Raw genomic sequence first — 16,819 nt, forward strand, 5'->3', positions numbered from 1 at the left:
GCTTCACTGTGGTAACGTTCTCAGGGGATTGAGCACCGGTTGGGGGCTCTATCTTAAGGGTCACAGATGTCTCCCTACAACTCCATGAGGAAACAGGTCTCCTGAGAGAAGGAAAGCTCTTTGCCTAAGGTCACATGGCCAAGACGTGACAGGACCAGGGTCAAACCCCTGTCCATTGGGCACCATCCTCTTTCTTGCTTTGACAAAAGCACCCATAGCGTGTTATCTGCCTGGCATACGCTAGGGTCAGAGAAGTGCCAGGCCTCCCCACCCCTCTGTTATAGCTGATTCCTCTGTAACCTGACGGGCTTGCTCCCCAACCCCCCCCCCACCCCCACCAAAAAAGCCTCTGACAAGGAAGGGAAGGAAGACGATTGCGATTGCGACTGTGACTGTGGAGAAGAGGGGGGAGAGGCAGAGAAAGGCTGGAGCCTGGACCAGGACGCCCTTCATATGCAAATGGCTTCTCGTTGGAGGCGCGTGAATATTTTGATCCTCTGGGGATCTGGGGATGTGGTCTCCCATCTTGGGCCATGGAAAGGGGGTGACAAACTCTCAGGTGTGGCGGGGGAGGGGGACTTTGACGAAGAGGGGCCTGGAAAATGGGTGGGAGGGGGAGAGTGAAAACAAGGTACCCCGCTTTGGGGGCCAGCCCCCCCCCCCTTGGCCGTGCCCAGCGACCGCCGGTCTAACGGTCCCCCTGTTTTTGTCTCTCACTCCTCCTCCCCTCTCCGTTCCACCTCCCTTGTCCCGGCAGTGACCCCCGTCCCTCGACGTCCCATTTCACAGGCTCTGCCTCAGTTTCTCTGTTGATTCTTGAGTTCTTTAAGGAGGGGGCCTCTCACGTTGTCTTCTTGGTTGCCAGGCCTTCCTCTTACTCCCCCCGCCCCTTGACCCCCATCCCACCCCTATTTTCAACGTGGGAAATGTCCTGGGAGGGTGAAATTTACAAACACGTGACGGAGCCCCCTCCCCCATCCCCGTGACCCTCCCCCATCGGGCCTAGGGGACTGCGGGGCCTGGTCCCCAGCTCTCCTCCCCAGTGCCAGCTCCTCCCCCTTCCCCGCCCCCAGACCCACGCTGGGTCCGCGCCCGCAGACGAGCTGGGGGCGGGGCGGGGGGCGGAGCCCGCAACAAAGACTCGGAGCGCGCGAGGGGGGGGCGGGGGTGGGGCGGAATCCCGGCCGCCGGCGAGGCGGGGGAGGCGGCGGCGAGGGTCGCCCCGGCCGGGCGGGCGGGGTCGTGCGAGGTGGCGGTCCCCGCGCCCAGGCGCCGCTAGGGCGGGCGGGGGGACGGGACGCCGGGCCGGGGGCGCGTCATGTGGCCGCTCACGGTCCCGCCGCCGCCGCCGCCGCCGCTGCTGCTGCTGTTGCTGTGCTCAGGCCTCGCCGGACAGGTAGGGGCCTGGCGGGCAGGTGCAGGCGCGAGGGGCTCCAGGAGGGGAGAGGGTCCGAGCGGGTCCCGGCAGAAACGCGATTTGGGGGCTCCATAAGCCCCCCCGGGGCTGAGAGGGGCGGGGGTCGCAGCGGGGGAGGGGCTGGACGTGCGCCCCGGCTTGGGGGGGAAGAGGGGCTTCACATCCAGCCTCAGGCTGAGATGCCTTGGGGAACAGTGTGACCCCATCTTCAGGGCTCTCAACCTCTCATTGCCCCGGAGCCCACACCCGCCATCTCACTGGGGCTGAGTGGGGTTGCAAGGGCGACTTCAGGGGGCCTTGGGGTGGTGCTTACCCCACGCTTCCCCCGTTACGGCAGGAGGTGCCCGAATTCTGCAGCCGCCCCCCCCCCCCACTCCTCACCTGAACCCCCAGTGTGGGGAAGGGGGCGGGACTCACGTGTGAGTGACTGACGGGAACGTGTGTGAGGTGTTGGGGGGGGCTGCTGGGTAAACGTGTGTGTCTGTGTCACGGCTGGGTGTGACTGAGAGTTTGTGGGTTGGGCTGTGCGCGAGTTGGGGGTGTGATGGGAGAGGGTGTTTGTACGTGACGGGGGGTCTGTGTGTGACAGCGGGAGGCTGTGGCCGGAGGGTTGATGTGACCGTGGGAGGCTTGGGAGCCTGTCACCTGGAGTTGTGTGTCCGTGTGACTGGTGTATGGGAGCGAGCGAGGACTGTGTTCATCCCGGCGGTATTTGGGCAACTGAGCTGTGTGTGAAGGTCTGTGTGTGTCCCCACGATTCCGTCCATCTGCCTGGGGGTCGTACAAAATGTGCGTGAGCAGGTGTGTGGCCGTGGAAGAGTCTGGGGTGACCGTGTGCTATTCTGCGCCTTTGAGTGAATCACTGTAAAAGGGGAGCGAAGGGGCGCCTGGGGGGTTCGGTCGGTTGAGCGTCCGGCTTCGGCTCAGGTGATGATCTCGCAGTTGGTGAGTTCGAGCCCCGCGTCGGGCTCTGCGCTGACGGCTCGGAGCCTGGAACCTGCTTCGGATTCTGTGTCTCCCTCTCTCTCTGCCCCTCCCCCGCTCGTGCTCTGTCTCTCAAAAATAAAAAAAAAACATTAAATTTTTTAAAGGGGAGTGAAGAGCAGGGGCTGCGTGTGCAAACGTGTGCATCCATGCGTGTGTGCGTGTGCGCGCGCGCTGGTGCCTTGTGCACTCCATTCATGCTTTCACAGAAAGAAGCAAGCCTTCCTCTCCATAGTACCCCCATCTCTCCGGCAGGCTTGAGGGGCCTTGCAAAATGTGGGGGGGGGGGTGTCCCGGTTTTCTTCGGCTATCGGGAAACCTCGTTCCTCCTCCATCTTGGAGGTGGGAGCCCCTCAGGTTCTCAGATCTGTAGGAGCTCAGAGGGAAGCCAGAGTCTAAAATAACAATGATAATACAGCTAACGTTTATTGAGTGTTTATTATGTGCCGGGCGCTGTTTCAAGCACACAACCGGAGCGAAGGCGTTGAACCCTCCTGGCACCTCCTAGAGCACGTTAGTACTGCCTTCGTTTTACAGATGGGGAAACTGAGGCACAGAAGAGTGAAGTCATTATGTCGAGCTCAGATAGCTAGGAGTGGCAGAGCCAGGATTGAGCCAAGGCAGTCCGGTTCCTGAGCCCACACATTTACCTTCTTGTTAAATAATTCACTCCATGGGTGTAGACAGCGGCTATGTCGAAACTAGAAGAGTTTTTTTTTAGGTAGAAGCTCCGAGGAAAAATAGTGCTGTACCTTCTCTTTCCTGGTCAAGAGAAGAAGGGACTCAGACCCTTATCCCCACCCCAGGGGGCGTTGTGAGGGGTGGAGGCCGGACTCTAAATAGGATCTTCAGACAACTAGGAGAGGTTGTGGGGTCCCAGGGACCCACATCCTGGCTGGGTACGGAAGCGTGCTCAGTGCCTGGCTTCAGTCGCACACGGTAGATAATTGATATGTCAGCCAGAGAGAAGTAGAGAGAGACCAAAAGAGGCATAAGGGTGAGAGAATGCTGGTTAAAAATACACCAGGAGTGAAGGTGAATTTGGCTTCCAAGAAGGATCCTGGGGAACCACCACCTCGGGATTCTCCCGCACCCCTGCTAGCCCCTGGGGAACTTTAGATTTCTTGACCTGTCGCCAAGGTCGGCTAAGGGCGCAGGAGAGTGCAGTGAAAGGTGCTGGGGCGGGGGGGGGGGGGGGGGGGGGGGGGGGTTAAGTTTACAGACCCCAGAATGGGGAGGAACTAACATGGGGATTCTTGGAGGCGGGGCCAAAGGGGGCTGCGTGGGGGCGGGACCAGACTGGGTTAGGAAGGCGGGGCTAAACAGTGGGTGGAGCGGAGCTAGACTGAGGTTATCGGTTGGGGCGGGGGGGGGGGGGGGGGGGGGGTCCTGCAGCTGGTTGCAGTGCCTCCAGGCGGCCACCATGGGCACTACAAAGTCATATACTGGTCTCTGCCCCTCGCTGCCCACCCAGCCTGGCGCCCCAGAGAAGGAAGGGCCCTGAAGAATGAATGCTCTGTCCCCTCTCCACCTCCCCCACCATTTCTCCCCATAGCCCCCTTCTCAGTCCCTGATGGGCCCTGGGCTCCATGAATCCAGGCTAGAAATCCTTCATGTGTCCATGAACAAATATATAATACAGCGTCAACAATAAAATGAATATGGAAAATGCAACTGGCATGAAGAATAATGCATCGGATGAAGGGGATGAAAGAGTGATGGTGTGGGTGGCTATCTGAGCAGGTGTGGTCCAAGATAGTGTCTCTAAGGAGGCGGTACTTGAGGTGACCCCTGAGGGAGGTGAGAGAGGATGCCTTCTGAGTGCCCAGGGGAACAGCATTCAAGGCAGACGGAACAGCAAGTATGAAGGCCCTGATGGGAGAACACCCTGGGATGTTTGAGGAGCAGCAAGGAGGCTGGTGTGTCTGGAGAGGAGTGAGTGGAGGGGAAGGGGCAGGGGGAGGTGGTGGTGGTGGTGATGAGGCCAGGGAAGCCAGGAGGGGGCAGACCAAGTGGGAACTTGTGGGCGGTAGACAGGAGTTAAGATTTGCCTGTGAGAACAGGAGAATGGCCCCTGTCAGAGGAGCCATCCATCCATCCATCCAGGGTCTGTTCACGTGTTCTGGGTCCAGCCTGTGAATGCTCTGGAGACTACCAGATAGGTTTCTCTGTGAGAAAGAGGCCCACTTCCTAACACCTGGGAAGTCCTCCCTAAGATCTAGCTATATTCTTGGCCACTGTCTGGGTTTGAAGTCATTTCTTCCCGGGGGTCCCCATAGGATGGGAGGTGGGGAGTAGTTCAGTTTGTACTGCAGACCTCAGGGCCTTCGCACTTGCCATTTCCTCTGCCTGGGACGCCGTTCCCTCCCTCTCCTTCTGTTTAAATGACACCTCCTCCGAGAGGCCCACCCTGACCAACCATCTAAAATGACCTTCCCGTGGCCCCTCTCTGAGCTGTTACTCCTCTTTTTCTTCATAGCCTGTCACTACCTCTCCACTCATTGTCTGTCTCCCCCTCGAGCGGCAGCTCATCAGGGGCCAGTGGGCTTTGTTGCATCTCCAGTGCCTACAACAGAGCCTGGCACACAGTAGGTGCTCAACAAATATCTGTTAAAGTAGAAACTTGAGTGACTGGATGGATGAATGTCCCTCCTTCTCCCACAGGATCTCTTTCTTTCGGAAACAGTGGGACTCTTGTACCAAAGGAGGGGTGAGGGAACAACTATCCCCTCGGGCCATCCTGTACCCGTTTCAAGTCAACCACTGCTCTTGGATCGGAGGCATCAGGAAAACCCATCTTCTTTATCTGTGCCTCAAATTCCACCATTATAGGGCACCACTGTTTGGGGTTAACACGCTCTTCTCCAGGGCTCCTTTAGCAAATGGAAATGTCCGGTGCTCGCTTAGGCAGCACATATACTAGAAAATGTAAATGTCCCAGGTAGAAGGCAGCAAAAGGAGGTCTTGAGGACTCTCAGAAAGTAAGTGAATTGGACATTTTCTTCCTAGGGAAGAGTGGGGTCAAGCCTGGGCCCAAGATGAAAGAGCCGGGCTGCCACCTAGTGGTGAAATGAGGTTTGTGCAGAGATTCTGTGTCCCCGTGGCCATGGTGAAGGTGTGCAGGCAGATGTCCCGGTGTGTGTAACTGCCCTGGCCAACTGAGGTGTCAGTGCAACTGAGGCACTAGTCTTAGGTGCAGAACTGTAGGGGGTGCCCCCCAAGAAGTCAGAAACCAAGATAAATAATATCTTAAGAAAATCAAAATTGATGTAAAAAAAAAATCTGTGATACAAAAATGTCAAAGTTGTAAATAAACGTGGGAACTAACCCTGCACTTGAAGGACTCACATCTCACTTGCCTCACTCTGCCCCTGGCTCCGTAGGAGTTCATCTGGTGTGTGTGTGTCTGTTTCAGAACCACGTCCTTGGCATTGACCAAGCTGGGCATAGGGACATGCGTGTGCCATAATCACATCCGTGGGTATGTGTTCACAGTGACTCTTTTCATATGGGCTGACCATGTGCACGTGTATGGATTTCTCACGAGCCTGGCATCAGGTGTGGGCCGTGGCTTTGTGTCCCTGCAATTCAGTGTCAGGGCCTTGGAGGCAGTCACTTGCTGTTTTCACGTATTCGTGCACTCACGTGTTCGTTTAGAAAGCGTTCATTTGGAGTCTTCTGTATTTTGAGCCTCCCACTGGACACCAAGGTCTGGATGATGGTTTGAGCTCTCACGGGGTGGGATGTGGAAGATTTAGCTTCTCTGAAGCTGAGTCTAGCTGTGCTGGGGAGAAGGGAGTTATGACAGGAGCAGGAGAACTCGTTCCCGTGTTTCGGGAACTCTTGTCCGAGAACACGGATATGTCTTTGTGCTGAGTGGGAGGCTGGCGTATCGCACAAGTTCATCCATCCACAGCTCAGCTGCAAACCAACGAGAAGCCAGGAAGAACAGAGACGAGTGAGAACAGATTCCATGGAGTCTGTGTGCAGAAGCTTATTTGTGTTGCTTCTGGGAGCCCCCGGAGGCTCTCGGTGCCTGTTGACTCCTACTTTACACATAGTTCTAGCAACCCCGGCCAGCTCGCATCGAAGCCCTGCTTAGCAGACGAGGAGACAGGGAGTCACAGCGTGAGAAGAAAGAAACCAAAAGGCAAAGACAGTTGAAGCCATTGAAAGAAATGGCAAATAGCCCCTCGCCTTTTGGGCCCTGAAAAAGTTCTGGTTGTTCCCAAGAAAAATACATGATAAACCTGATTCTTTCTCTTCCTAATTTCTATATTAATTCCTGTGTGAAAGACACCAGGCGAGCCACTGGGCATGTGGAAGGGTGTGACACAGCCCATTGTGGGGTAGTTTTCGGATTAAGGAAGTGTGTGTGTGTGTGTGTGTGTGTGTGTGTGTGTGTGTGTGTCTTTCGTTTTTTTTTTTAATTATGGCAAAATACACAGAACATAAAATTTACTGTCTGAGCCATTTTTATGTTACTTAAAAAAATTTTTTTTAGCTTATTTATTTTGAGAGAGAGAGAGAGCATGAGTGGGGAAGGGGCAGAGAGAGAGGGAGAGAACGAATCCCAAGCAGGCTCCACGCTGTCAGTGCAAGGCCTGCTGTGGGCCTCGATTTCATGAACCCACGATCCATGACTCAAGCCAAAAATCAAGAGCCGGATGGATGCCTGAGCGACTGAGCCACCCAGGCGCCCCTCCGCCATTTTTAAATGTGCAGTCCCCTAGTGTTAGGTCCGCTCACATGGTTGTGCGACCGTCCCCACCATCTGTCTCCAGAACTCTTTTCATGTCGCAAGACTGAAATTCTCCATCTTAAACAACTCCTCATTCCCCTCTCCCCCAGCCCCTGTGAACCCCCTTCTGCTTCCCGTCTCTATGAATTGGATGACTCTAGGTACTTCATGTAAGTGGAACCAGGAGATATTTGTCTTTATGTGAATGGCTTCTTTCCTCGTGTCAGACCTCCCTCCTTTTCTAAGGCTGAATGCTGTTCCACTGCATGCATCTATCACATTTGGTCTTTCCGATTGTGCTTCGATAGACATTTGGATTGCTGTTGTGCATAGTGCTGCTGTGACGTCGGGTGCAAATATTTCTTCGAGACCTTGCTTCTAACTCTCGGGTGTGTACCCAGAGGTGGGATTGCTGGCTCATATGATAATAACATGTTTACTTTTCTGAGGGGCGAAAAGTGTCCCACAGCGGCTGCGCCATTTTAAATACCCACCAACAGTGCACGAGGGTTCCGGTCTGTCCACTTCCTTGCCAGCGTTGTTGTCCCCACTTGACTTTTTGACTTCAGCCCATCCTGATGGGCTGTGATGTGACCTCTCATTTTGGCTTTGATTTCCATTTCGTGAAGAGTTAGTGGGGCGCCTGGGTGGCTCAGTTGGTTGACGGTCCATCTTCGGCTCAGGTCATGATCCCATGGTTCGTGGGTTCGAGCCCCGCGTCGGGCTCTGTGCTGACAGCTCAGAGCCTGGAGCCTGCTTCGGATTCTGTGTCTCCCTTTCTCTCTCTCCGTCCCTCCCCTGCTCACGATCTGTCTCTACCTCTCAAATATAAAATGAACATTAAAAAAATTTTTTTTTAAGAGTTAGTGATGTTGGGCTTTTTCTTACGTGTTTATTTTTGTTTGTATAGCTTCCATTTGTCCATTTTTTATTAAAAACTTTTTTTTATACTTGGGAGAGAGAGCAGGGGTGGGGCAGAGAAAGAGAGAGGGAGACAGAGGGTCTGAAGCAGGCTCTGGGCTGAGAGCAGAGAGCCCGATGCCGGGATCGAACTCAGGAACTTTGAGATCATGACCCGAGCCGAAGTCGGATGCTCAACTGCTCCACCGACTGAGTCACCCAGGGACCCCTCCTTTGCCCATTTTTGAAACCAGGTTGTTTGTTTTTCTTTTGGTTCAGTAAGAGGTTTTAAAGCCAGGAATGAGACGGGGCTGGATTTGTGTGAGGGCCAGAGCCTGTGGCTATAACGCGGAAGACACTGGAGCGGGAGAGTAAAGGCATGAAGGCAGGATCACCTCAGGAGCCGACAGGGCCTGAAGCCCACTGGTGGCAGCCGGAGGCCGAGCGGAACCAACACTTGGGGAATGTTGTGCCTCTCGCTGTCTGGGGTCTGAGGTCCTTGACAGGGACAGACGTCTCCTTCCCAGCCACCTCCTGGAGAATTCTGAGCCAGGCGGGAAAGCAGAGATGACGGGAAGGGTGTGGGGCTCTGAGTCTTCCAAGGAGAAGGGGAGACATGTTTCAACACCATTTCCAAACACTTGTCACCGGACCCAACGCTGAAGGCTGGCACAGGCTAGAAGATGAACACCGTTTGTGTTCTGAGGCACGCAAAGCCGTGTATGTGTGGACGTGAATCCGTGCCTTTCTCAAGGGTGCCTGAGTACCGTGGGGGCCAGGGTGGCCTCGACAGAGGGCACGTGGCTGACTGCAAAGGACGCTTAGTTTTGCTTGGTTTGTGTTATTTGCTCTTTTGCCGGAACGTTCTATTATGTTTACCTGCTGCACCTCAAACAGGGATGGAACTTATGTTTTCATACTTGATACCTGAATTCATATATTTGAGTACGTTTTCTTTTCTTTTTTTTTTTTTAAGTTTATTTATTTTGAGAGAGACAGAGGCAGCGTGAGTGGGGGAGGGGGAGAGGGCGGGAGAGAGAGAGAATCCCAAGCAGGCTCCACGCTGCCAGCACTGAGCCTGATGTGGGGCTCGAATTCAGGAAACCGCAAGATCGTGACCTCAGCCAAAACCAAGAGTCAGACGCTGAACCGACTGAGCCACCCAGGCGCCCCTGAGTAAATTTTCTTCTTGACGGAAATCCTATCTACAGAGCAATACACAAATCACAAAGGTGCAGCTTGATAAACTGTCTTCAAGCGACATGGTGCTAACCGGCACCAGGTAAAGAAATAGAACTTTTCAAGTATCCAGAAGTCCCTTCGTGCTCCTTCTGGCTGCCACCTGTTCCCCAAGAGTTACTGCTAAGCTAACATCTCTCACAATTGCACGGGTTTGGCTAGCTTTATAACCTTTTTTTTTTTTTAATGTTATTTTATTTTTGAGAGAGAGAGAACGAGAGAGAGAGCGAGAGAGAGAGAGCGCGCACACGAGTGTGAGAGGGGACAGAGAATCCCAAGCAGGCTCCGTGCTAACAGCACAGAGTCCAGATGCGGGGCTCGAACTCACGAACCATGAGACCATGATGTGAGCTGAAGCTGGTCGCTTCACCTACTGAGCCACCCAGGCGCCCCGGCCAGCTTTATAACTTGAAGGCATGAAATATGTAGTTTTGGGGGCCCAGCTTCTTTTGCTTAACATTATGTTTGTAAGATTCCACATATTACTGTTTTGTTTTCGATGCCTATTTTCATCACTTGATGACATTCTATTATGTGACCCTCCCATGATAGATTCGTTGTACTGTTTCTGGGCATTTGGGCTGGCGAAGTTTCTGGCTGACAGGAAAGGTGTGGCTATAAATATTCTGACGCTGTCTTTGGTGAATGCTCATTCGCATTTCCATTGGGTATTAGTAAATACTGATTGACGCATTGAGTCGTTGCAGGGCTGGGTGTCTCTGAGCCTGTGGTCACACTTTTGTTGACCGAACAAGATGCCGCCTAGTTTTATGTATGTTTCTGTTTAAAAAACACCTTCTTTTTTTTTAATTTTTTTCAACGTTTTTTATTTATTTTTAAGACAGAAAGAGACAGAGAATGAAGGGGGAGGGGCAGAGAGAGAGGGAGACACAGAATCCGAAGCAGGCTCCAGGCTCTGAGCCATCAGCCCAGAGCCCGACGCGGGGCTCGAACTCACGGACTGCGAGATCGTGACCTGAGCTGAAGTGGGACGCCCAACTGACTGAGCCACCCAGGCGCCCCACACCTTGTTTCTTATATATTGTTGATTCATTACGTCTGACTTAGGCTCCCGTCACGGGAGCCTCCGGTCACGGTTCGTGAGTTTGGGCCCCGCATCAGGCTCTGCGCTCAGAGTGCAGAACCTGCTTGGGATTTTCTCTCCCTCTCTCTCTCTCTGCCCCTCCCTGCTTGTGTGCATTCTCTCTCTCAAAAATAAATATATACACTTTTTTTTTTTTTAAAACAGAGCTAAAACAAGAAGGCAGAGTATGGTCGTATTGGACTTCATTTGGGAACCTGTGTGTTGCTGACTCCATTTTTGCCGCTGTGGGCATGTCCATGAATGACCACCAAAGCCCCAGGAGTATCAATGTGGGGGTTACAAATAAGTTGTCATGAGTTGGTGAGTTTGCCAATATGGAATCTGCAAACGATGAGTCTCAACTGTATACACTGAGGAGAAGAATTGCTGAGTTGTAGGAATGTGTGTGTGTGTGTCCAGATTTTGTATCCGTGTCTGTATCTATCTATCCATATCTTATATAAATTAAAATTAAGATATGAGTGGGGTGCCTGGCTGGCTCAGTCAATAGAGCATGTGACTCTTGATCTTGGGGTTGTGGGTTTGAGCCCATGTTGGGTGTACAGATTACTTTAAAAACTCTTTAGAAGAATGGGGCACCTGGGTGGCTCAGTGGGTTAAGCATCTGACTCTTGGTTTCAGCTCAGGTCCTGATCTCATGGTTCATGGGTTTGAGCCCCACGTCGGGCTCTGTGCTGACAGCTCAGAGCCTGGAGCCTGCTTTGGATTCTGGTGTCCCTCTCTCTCTGCCCCTCTCTGCCCCTCCCCCACTCATGCTCTTGTCACTCTTTCAAAAATGAATAAAGATTCAAAAAATCTTTAAAAAAATTGAGTTTTCTGTTGTATATAAGGATTGCAAATATCTTCTCCTACTCTGTGGCTTGTTTTTTCATTCTCTTAATGGAGTTTTGATCAATGGGCTTTCTCAATTTTTAATGTTATTTTATTTTAGAGAGAGAGAGAGAGAGAGAGAGAGAGGGAGAGAACGTGCGAGTGGGGGAGGGACAGAGGGAGAGAATCCCAAGCAGGCTCCACGTTCAATGCCAACCAGATATGGGGCAATCCCATGACCCTGGGATCATGACTCAAGCCAAAATCAAGAATTGGACGCCACCCAGGTGCCCCAGAATTTCTTAATTCTAATGTAGTTCAAATAATATTTCCCCCCTTTAAAGTTAGTGCTTGCTAGTGTCCTGTTTTAGAAATCTTTGCCTACCCTCAGAGTAATGAAGATATTCTTCTACATTTTCTTCTAAAAGATTTTGTGTTTACCTTTCACATTTAGATGTACAATCTATACGGAATTGAGTTTTGCACAGGATGTGAGGTAGGGATCAGCATGTATTCTTTCCCCTGTGAATAGACCCAGTTGACCGTGCACCATGTAAACTCTGGAGCTTGACTGTCTGGTATAGTATCCTGGGGGCCTTTGGGAAATATCTTAGCATCTCAGTGCCTCTGTTTCCTCATTTTAAAAACGGGAATTATAATCCTATCTAGTCTTGTAATCCTGTCTACTTCTACTCAGTGATAGTCTGAGGGCTAAGTGAGTTATTACATGTAAATTCCTGCAAATGATACCTAGTACACGATAAGTACTCAACAAGCCTTAGCAACTACTGTTAGTGTTTCTGACCGTTGTGAACTCTTCCCCTCCTGAGAATCTTTAGGTGAAGGGAAAAAACATTTCTTTCTGTAGCTCCTGGTCCTGGTGCACTCAACTTGCTCTAATGGAATACCATGGACTGAGAGTCCTATAAACCACAGACATTTATTTCTCACAGTTCTGAAGGCTGGAAGTTCAAGACCAAAGTGCTGGCAGATTTGATGTCTTCTCGTTCTGTCCTTACACGGTGGGAGGGAGAGAGAGTTCTCCGAGTCTCTTCTATAAGGACACCAATCCATTCATGGGGGCCCCACCTCATGACCTAATCAGCTCCCAAAGGCCCCTCTCCAAATACCGTCACATTGGGCGTTAGGTTTCAACATAGGACTTTGGGGCGGGGGACATAACTATTCAACCTGTAGCACTCTCCAACACAGTGCTTAGAGTGAGAATGATGATGGAGAAGAAGGGATACTTTCTGGAGATATTTCTGCATCAAGATCAGGGGGTATTGGTGCTGGTTTGGATGGAGCAGGGAAGGAGAAGGAAGGGTAATGGGGGCACAGACTATACTTTTGGGTTGTTTTAATATTTATTTAATTTTTTTAATGTTTATTTGTTTTTGAAGGAAAAAGAGACAGAGTGTGAGTGGGGGAGGGGCAGAGAGAGACAGAGACAGAGAATCCGAAGCAGGCTCCAGGCTCCGAGCTGTCAGCACGGGGTCCGGTGCAGGGCTTGAACCCACAAACTGTGAGATCATGACCTGAGCCGAAGTCGGACGCTTAACCAACTGAGCCACTCAGGCGCCTCAATAGTTTCTAACTGTGGATGTATTTGGGCCAGGACCAGGGTGAGGCAAGCAAGGAAACTGGGGCACAAAATTTAAGGACTCATTCTGCCATCAGCACAACTGTAGGGCACCTCAGGGAGAGGGCTTGCAGGGGAAATTTAAGAATGCCCTCTTAACAGTTTACATGCCATGAAATCTACCTGTTTCAGTGTGCAATTCAGCGACTTTTTAGTAAATGTGTGGAGTTGTGCAAACGTCACCCCAAGCCAGTTTTAGGACATTTCCGTCACCCCAAAAAGATCCCTCATGCCCATTTGCAGTCCATCCCCCCTCCCACCCCCAGTACCAGACAGTCACTAATCTAATTTCTGCCTCTGTTGATTCGCCTTTTCTGGACGGTGTGTGTAGAGGGAACCATAGAAAACATGGCTTTTTGTATCTGGTTTCTTTCACTTAGCAATATTTTCTTTTTAATTTATTTTAATTAATTTTTTTAGAGAGAGAGAGAGAGAGAGAGTGCTTGCACTCATGAGCAGGGAGGGACAGAGGGAGAGAGAGAATCTCAAGCAGGCTTCACGCTCAGCACAGTGCCTCATGGAGGGAGGGAGCTCGTTCTCACAACCGTGAGATCATGACCTGAACTGAAATCAAGATTGGATGCTTAGCTGGCTGAGCCACGCAGGTGCCCCAGCAAAATATTTTTGAGGCTCATCCACGCTGTAGCGTGTATCTGTAGTTTGTTCCTTTTTATTGCTGAATAACATTCCCTTGTATGGGCGTACCACAATTTTTTAATCCATTCGCTAGTTGATGGGCATTTGGATAGCTTCATTCACGATGGAAGATACTCGCACGAATATTCACATACAAGTCTTTCCATGGACGTATGCCCTTATTTCTCTCGGGCAGATGGAATTGTTGGGTCTTATGGTAAGCTTCTGTTTAATGTGTTAAGAAACTGCTAAATCGTTTCTCAAAGTGGTCGTAACATTTTATATTCCCACTAGCAATAGGTTCCCATTTCTCCACATCGTCACCAGCACTGCCTGTCTTTCTGATTGAGTTTTTGCTGGTGGGTGTCATGTGCTGTTAGTTCTGTGAGAGACAAATGGAAATGCCCACGAAGCTGATGGGCAGAGGGGTCTGAACTCCAGTTAGAGGGCTGGGCTGTAGATATACCTTTGGGAGCCTCAGCCATGGGTTCATTTAGTCAGTCAGTCAACAACATTTTTTTGAGCACCTGCTATACACGTGCCAAGCACTATTCTAAGCCCTGGGATTTCGTTGTGAAAAATACAGGCACGTAGGTGCCCTTGTGAAGTTGAAAGTCTTATGGACAAGACAGATCATAACAAATAAAAGTAACGTCCCACGGTGATCAATGCTGTTCAAGAAAATAGAGCAGAGTAAGGGACAGAGAGTGGTGTGGACTCATATCATCAATGAGGTGGCCAGGGACAGTCTTTTCAGAGTGGCCGTGTCACTCAGAGTTCAGTGAGGGTAACGAAGCACTCTAGGTGTTTTCAAAAGAGGAAATTCAATACAGGGAATTGGTTAAGTGTAAGATGGGATGATCAGGGAATCCAGCAATAAGCCACAGCACAAGGCTGCGTAAGGGACCCGATAAATGGGTGTTGTGGTGAGGAAGGAGCTCTTGTGTGGCTGTGGGACCATGGAGGGGGTGTGGCCACTGCAAGAACACACCACAACCCCAAGCAGAAAGAGAGGGGAGAAATACCTTGGCTTCTCCCCCCCTCCCTCCCCTCCAGTCTCCTTTCAGTGCCTCCCTTTGGATGAACCTAACAGGAAACCAGTGTGCAAGGGAACCTGGGAAATGTAGTTTTCTGGAGAAAGGTAGGGCATGGCTCTGACCCACAGAATAATAAAGCAGAGATATAAATGAAGTGAAGAGGCAGCTATATGCGTATCTGTGGTAATAACGTTCTGGGTAAAGTAGATAGCAAGCAGGGCACAGCAGGTACAAAGGTCCTGAGGTGGGAGTATGCCAGATAGAACCAAGACTTTGCGAGTGGGGGTGATGATCCAGGCCCAGTATACAGAATGAGAGGAGTGGGGACCCAGGACAAGACCCCGTGAGTTGCAGACATTTAGGGAGAAGGCAGGAGACAGAGAGGTGGGGGCACAACTAGGAAATAATAAAGTGTCTCCGAAATCAAAAGAGAAACTACTTTTAAGAAAGAGGGAATGATCCGTGAAGACTAACCTGTGAGACTAAATGAGGCTGTGGGACTGGCAGATCGGAAGGCCGCCGCTGCCTTCAGTGAAAGGAGTTTGGAAACATTCAGGAGGTAGGAGGTGAGGGAGTGGAGGCAGCAGATGCAGATGGGAGTGTAGACCACTCCCTGGAGAAGCTTGACAGGAAGGAGCTAGGGTAGTTTCCCACAGTACCCATGGTGAGAGAGTGAGAGGGTATCAGTGGGTTCCAAATCCTCTAAGCTGGGAGACCTTGGAGCCCAGTGGTTTTGGAGTCTGAAATCAGACAGACCTGGGCTCAAACTCTGGGCCCCCTATTTACCTGCTGGGTCACCTTGAGCTGGTCCCCTCTCCTCTCTGAGCCCAGTTTCCTCACCTGCAAATAGGGAGGTTGCAGCCGGTGCTCAGCCAGCACATTTGCAAAGCGTTCAGCACTTTGTTCAGCGTTGAGCTGTGTTACAAGGAGGCAAGGACACATCTCATTTTTTAGAGCTTATCATCAGTCGCAAATAATAACAATGGCAGCGACTGCTTATGAAACACCATGTCCCAGACACCCTGCAAAGTACTTTACAAGCCCGTCTTCCCCCTCCGGACCCCACTTTCCTGCAGCTGGCTCTCCTCCAACCACACTGGCCTGTTCCTTGAGTACTTGTGTTCCTGCCCCGGGGCCTTTGCACTTGCTGTTCTTGTCTGGCACTCTTCCCTCCCTCACCTTCTTCAAGTCTCTGCCCAAGTGTCACTCCCCAACCCTCCTGGCTAAAGTTTACTCTCCTATTTGGTCTGGATGCCCCTTCCTCCCCATAGCCTATATGTTTTACTTTCCCCTCTCCTATCTCTTGTCAGTCTCACCCCATGTAAAGTTCAGCAGCTCCACAAAGACGGGCATTTTTTATCTGTTGTTCACAGTGCCTTGCACATAGTAGATGTTCAATAAATCTTTCACTTGACTCTCAGGACACCCTAGCCCTTTACCACCACCCACATTGCAGGTGAGGAAACTGAGGCGGAGAGGTCTTTGCTGGAGGTCACAGAGGGTCAGCACCGGCCTCTCCGTGTTAAGCTCAGAAAGAAGGGCAGTTCAAGCCCCCTACCCCCTTGCTCAGCGCTTGTCCCTCGGCGAGCCCTCGGCGAGCGGCCACGGCCGGGAAAGGCCTGAGTCATCGCCGCCTCCAGACGGCGGCGGCCGCGGGCTGCGGGCGACGGCGGCGGTGGCGGTGGCGGCGGCCGGGGCGGCGGCGCGAGGTGATGCGGGGACGCCGGGAGGGGGCGTGAGCGCAGGGAAAACAGAGGAAATTAAAACCCGCCGGGCGCTCCTCGCGGCCGCCTCGCCACCCCCGCGGCGGGCTGGTGCGTGGGCGGGTGGGGGCGGCTCTGCACGCCCCCACCGCGGAGGGGGCGCACCCCCGAGCCCCGGGGCCGCGAGGCAGGTGCGAAGTCTCAGTTCCCCGCCCCCACCCGAGTTCAAGTTGCGAGCGGAGACCCGCCGGGGACTTGCCTGCACGGGGCCGGCTCCTCGCTCTCAGCGGTGCCCCGGGTTACGATGCCGCCCCTCGGTGCGGGGGGGGGGGGGGAAATCCTCCCGCTGCCGGGGTGACCCCCACCCCCGCCACCACTGCCGCACCTCCATCCCGGCATTCGCGTCTACCGGCTCCGGACCCGCCACTCTGGGCTTCCCTGGTCCCGAAAGCCCCGAGGGGTCCCCAGAGTGGTACCGGGGGAGCCCCTTCCCCTGGAGCGAGGAGACCCTGGGCTGCCCGTTCACGGGCGCGCCCTAGTCTCGCCCCCAGGGGCCCCCGACGCCTGCACTCCCGGGTCCCAGCGAGCCGGGGTCGGCGTCCTCA

The 16,819-nt window shown here is 52.6% G+C and overlaps 1 protein-coding gene across 1 annotated transcript in view; it reads left to right on the top strand.

Moving 5' to 3' along the window:
* The first annotated feature begins 1,212 nt into the window (after positions 1-1,212).
* The window catches only part of OLFM2 (olfactomedin 2), a 59,483-nt gene continuing 43,876 nt past the window's right edge, over positions 1,213-16,819 (top strand). Inside the window, exon 1 of the mRNA XM_027050230.2 lies at positions 1,213-1,396. Within this exon, the coding sequence (XP_026906031.1) occupies positions 1,319-1,396 (78 nt within the window). The 5' untranslated portion in view covers positions 1,213-1,318. The remainder of the gene's footprint in view (positions 1,397-16,819) is intronic.

The sequence above is a fragment of the Acinonyx jubatus genome, chromosome A2 (assembly GCF_027475565.1).
Source record: "Acinonyx jubatus isolate Ajub_Pintada_27869175 chromosome A2, VMU_Ajub_asm_v1.0, whole genome shotgun sequence".
In the NCBI taxonomy this organism is placed as follows: domain Eukaryota; kingdom Metazoa; phylum Chordata; class Mammalia; order Carnivora; family Felidae; genus Acinonyx; species Acinonyx jubatus.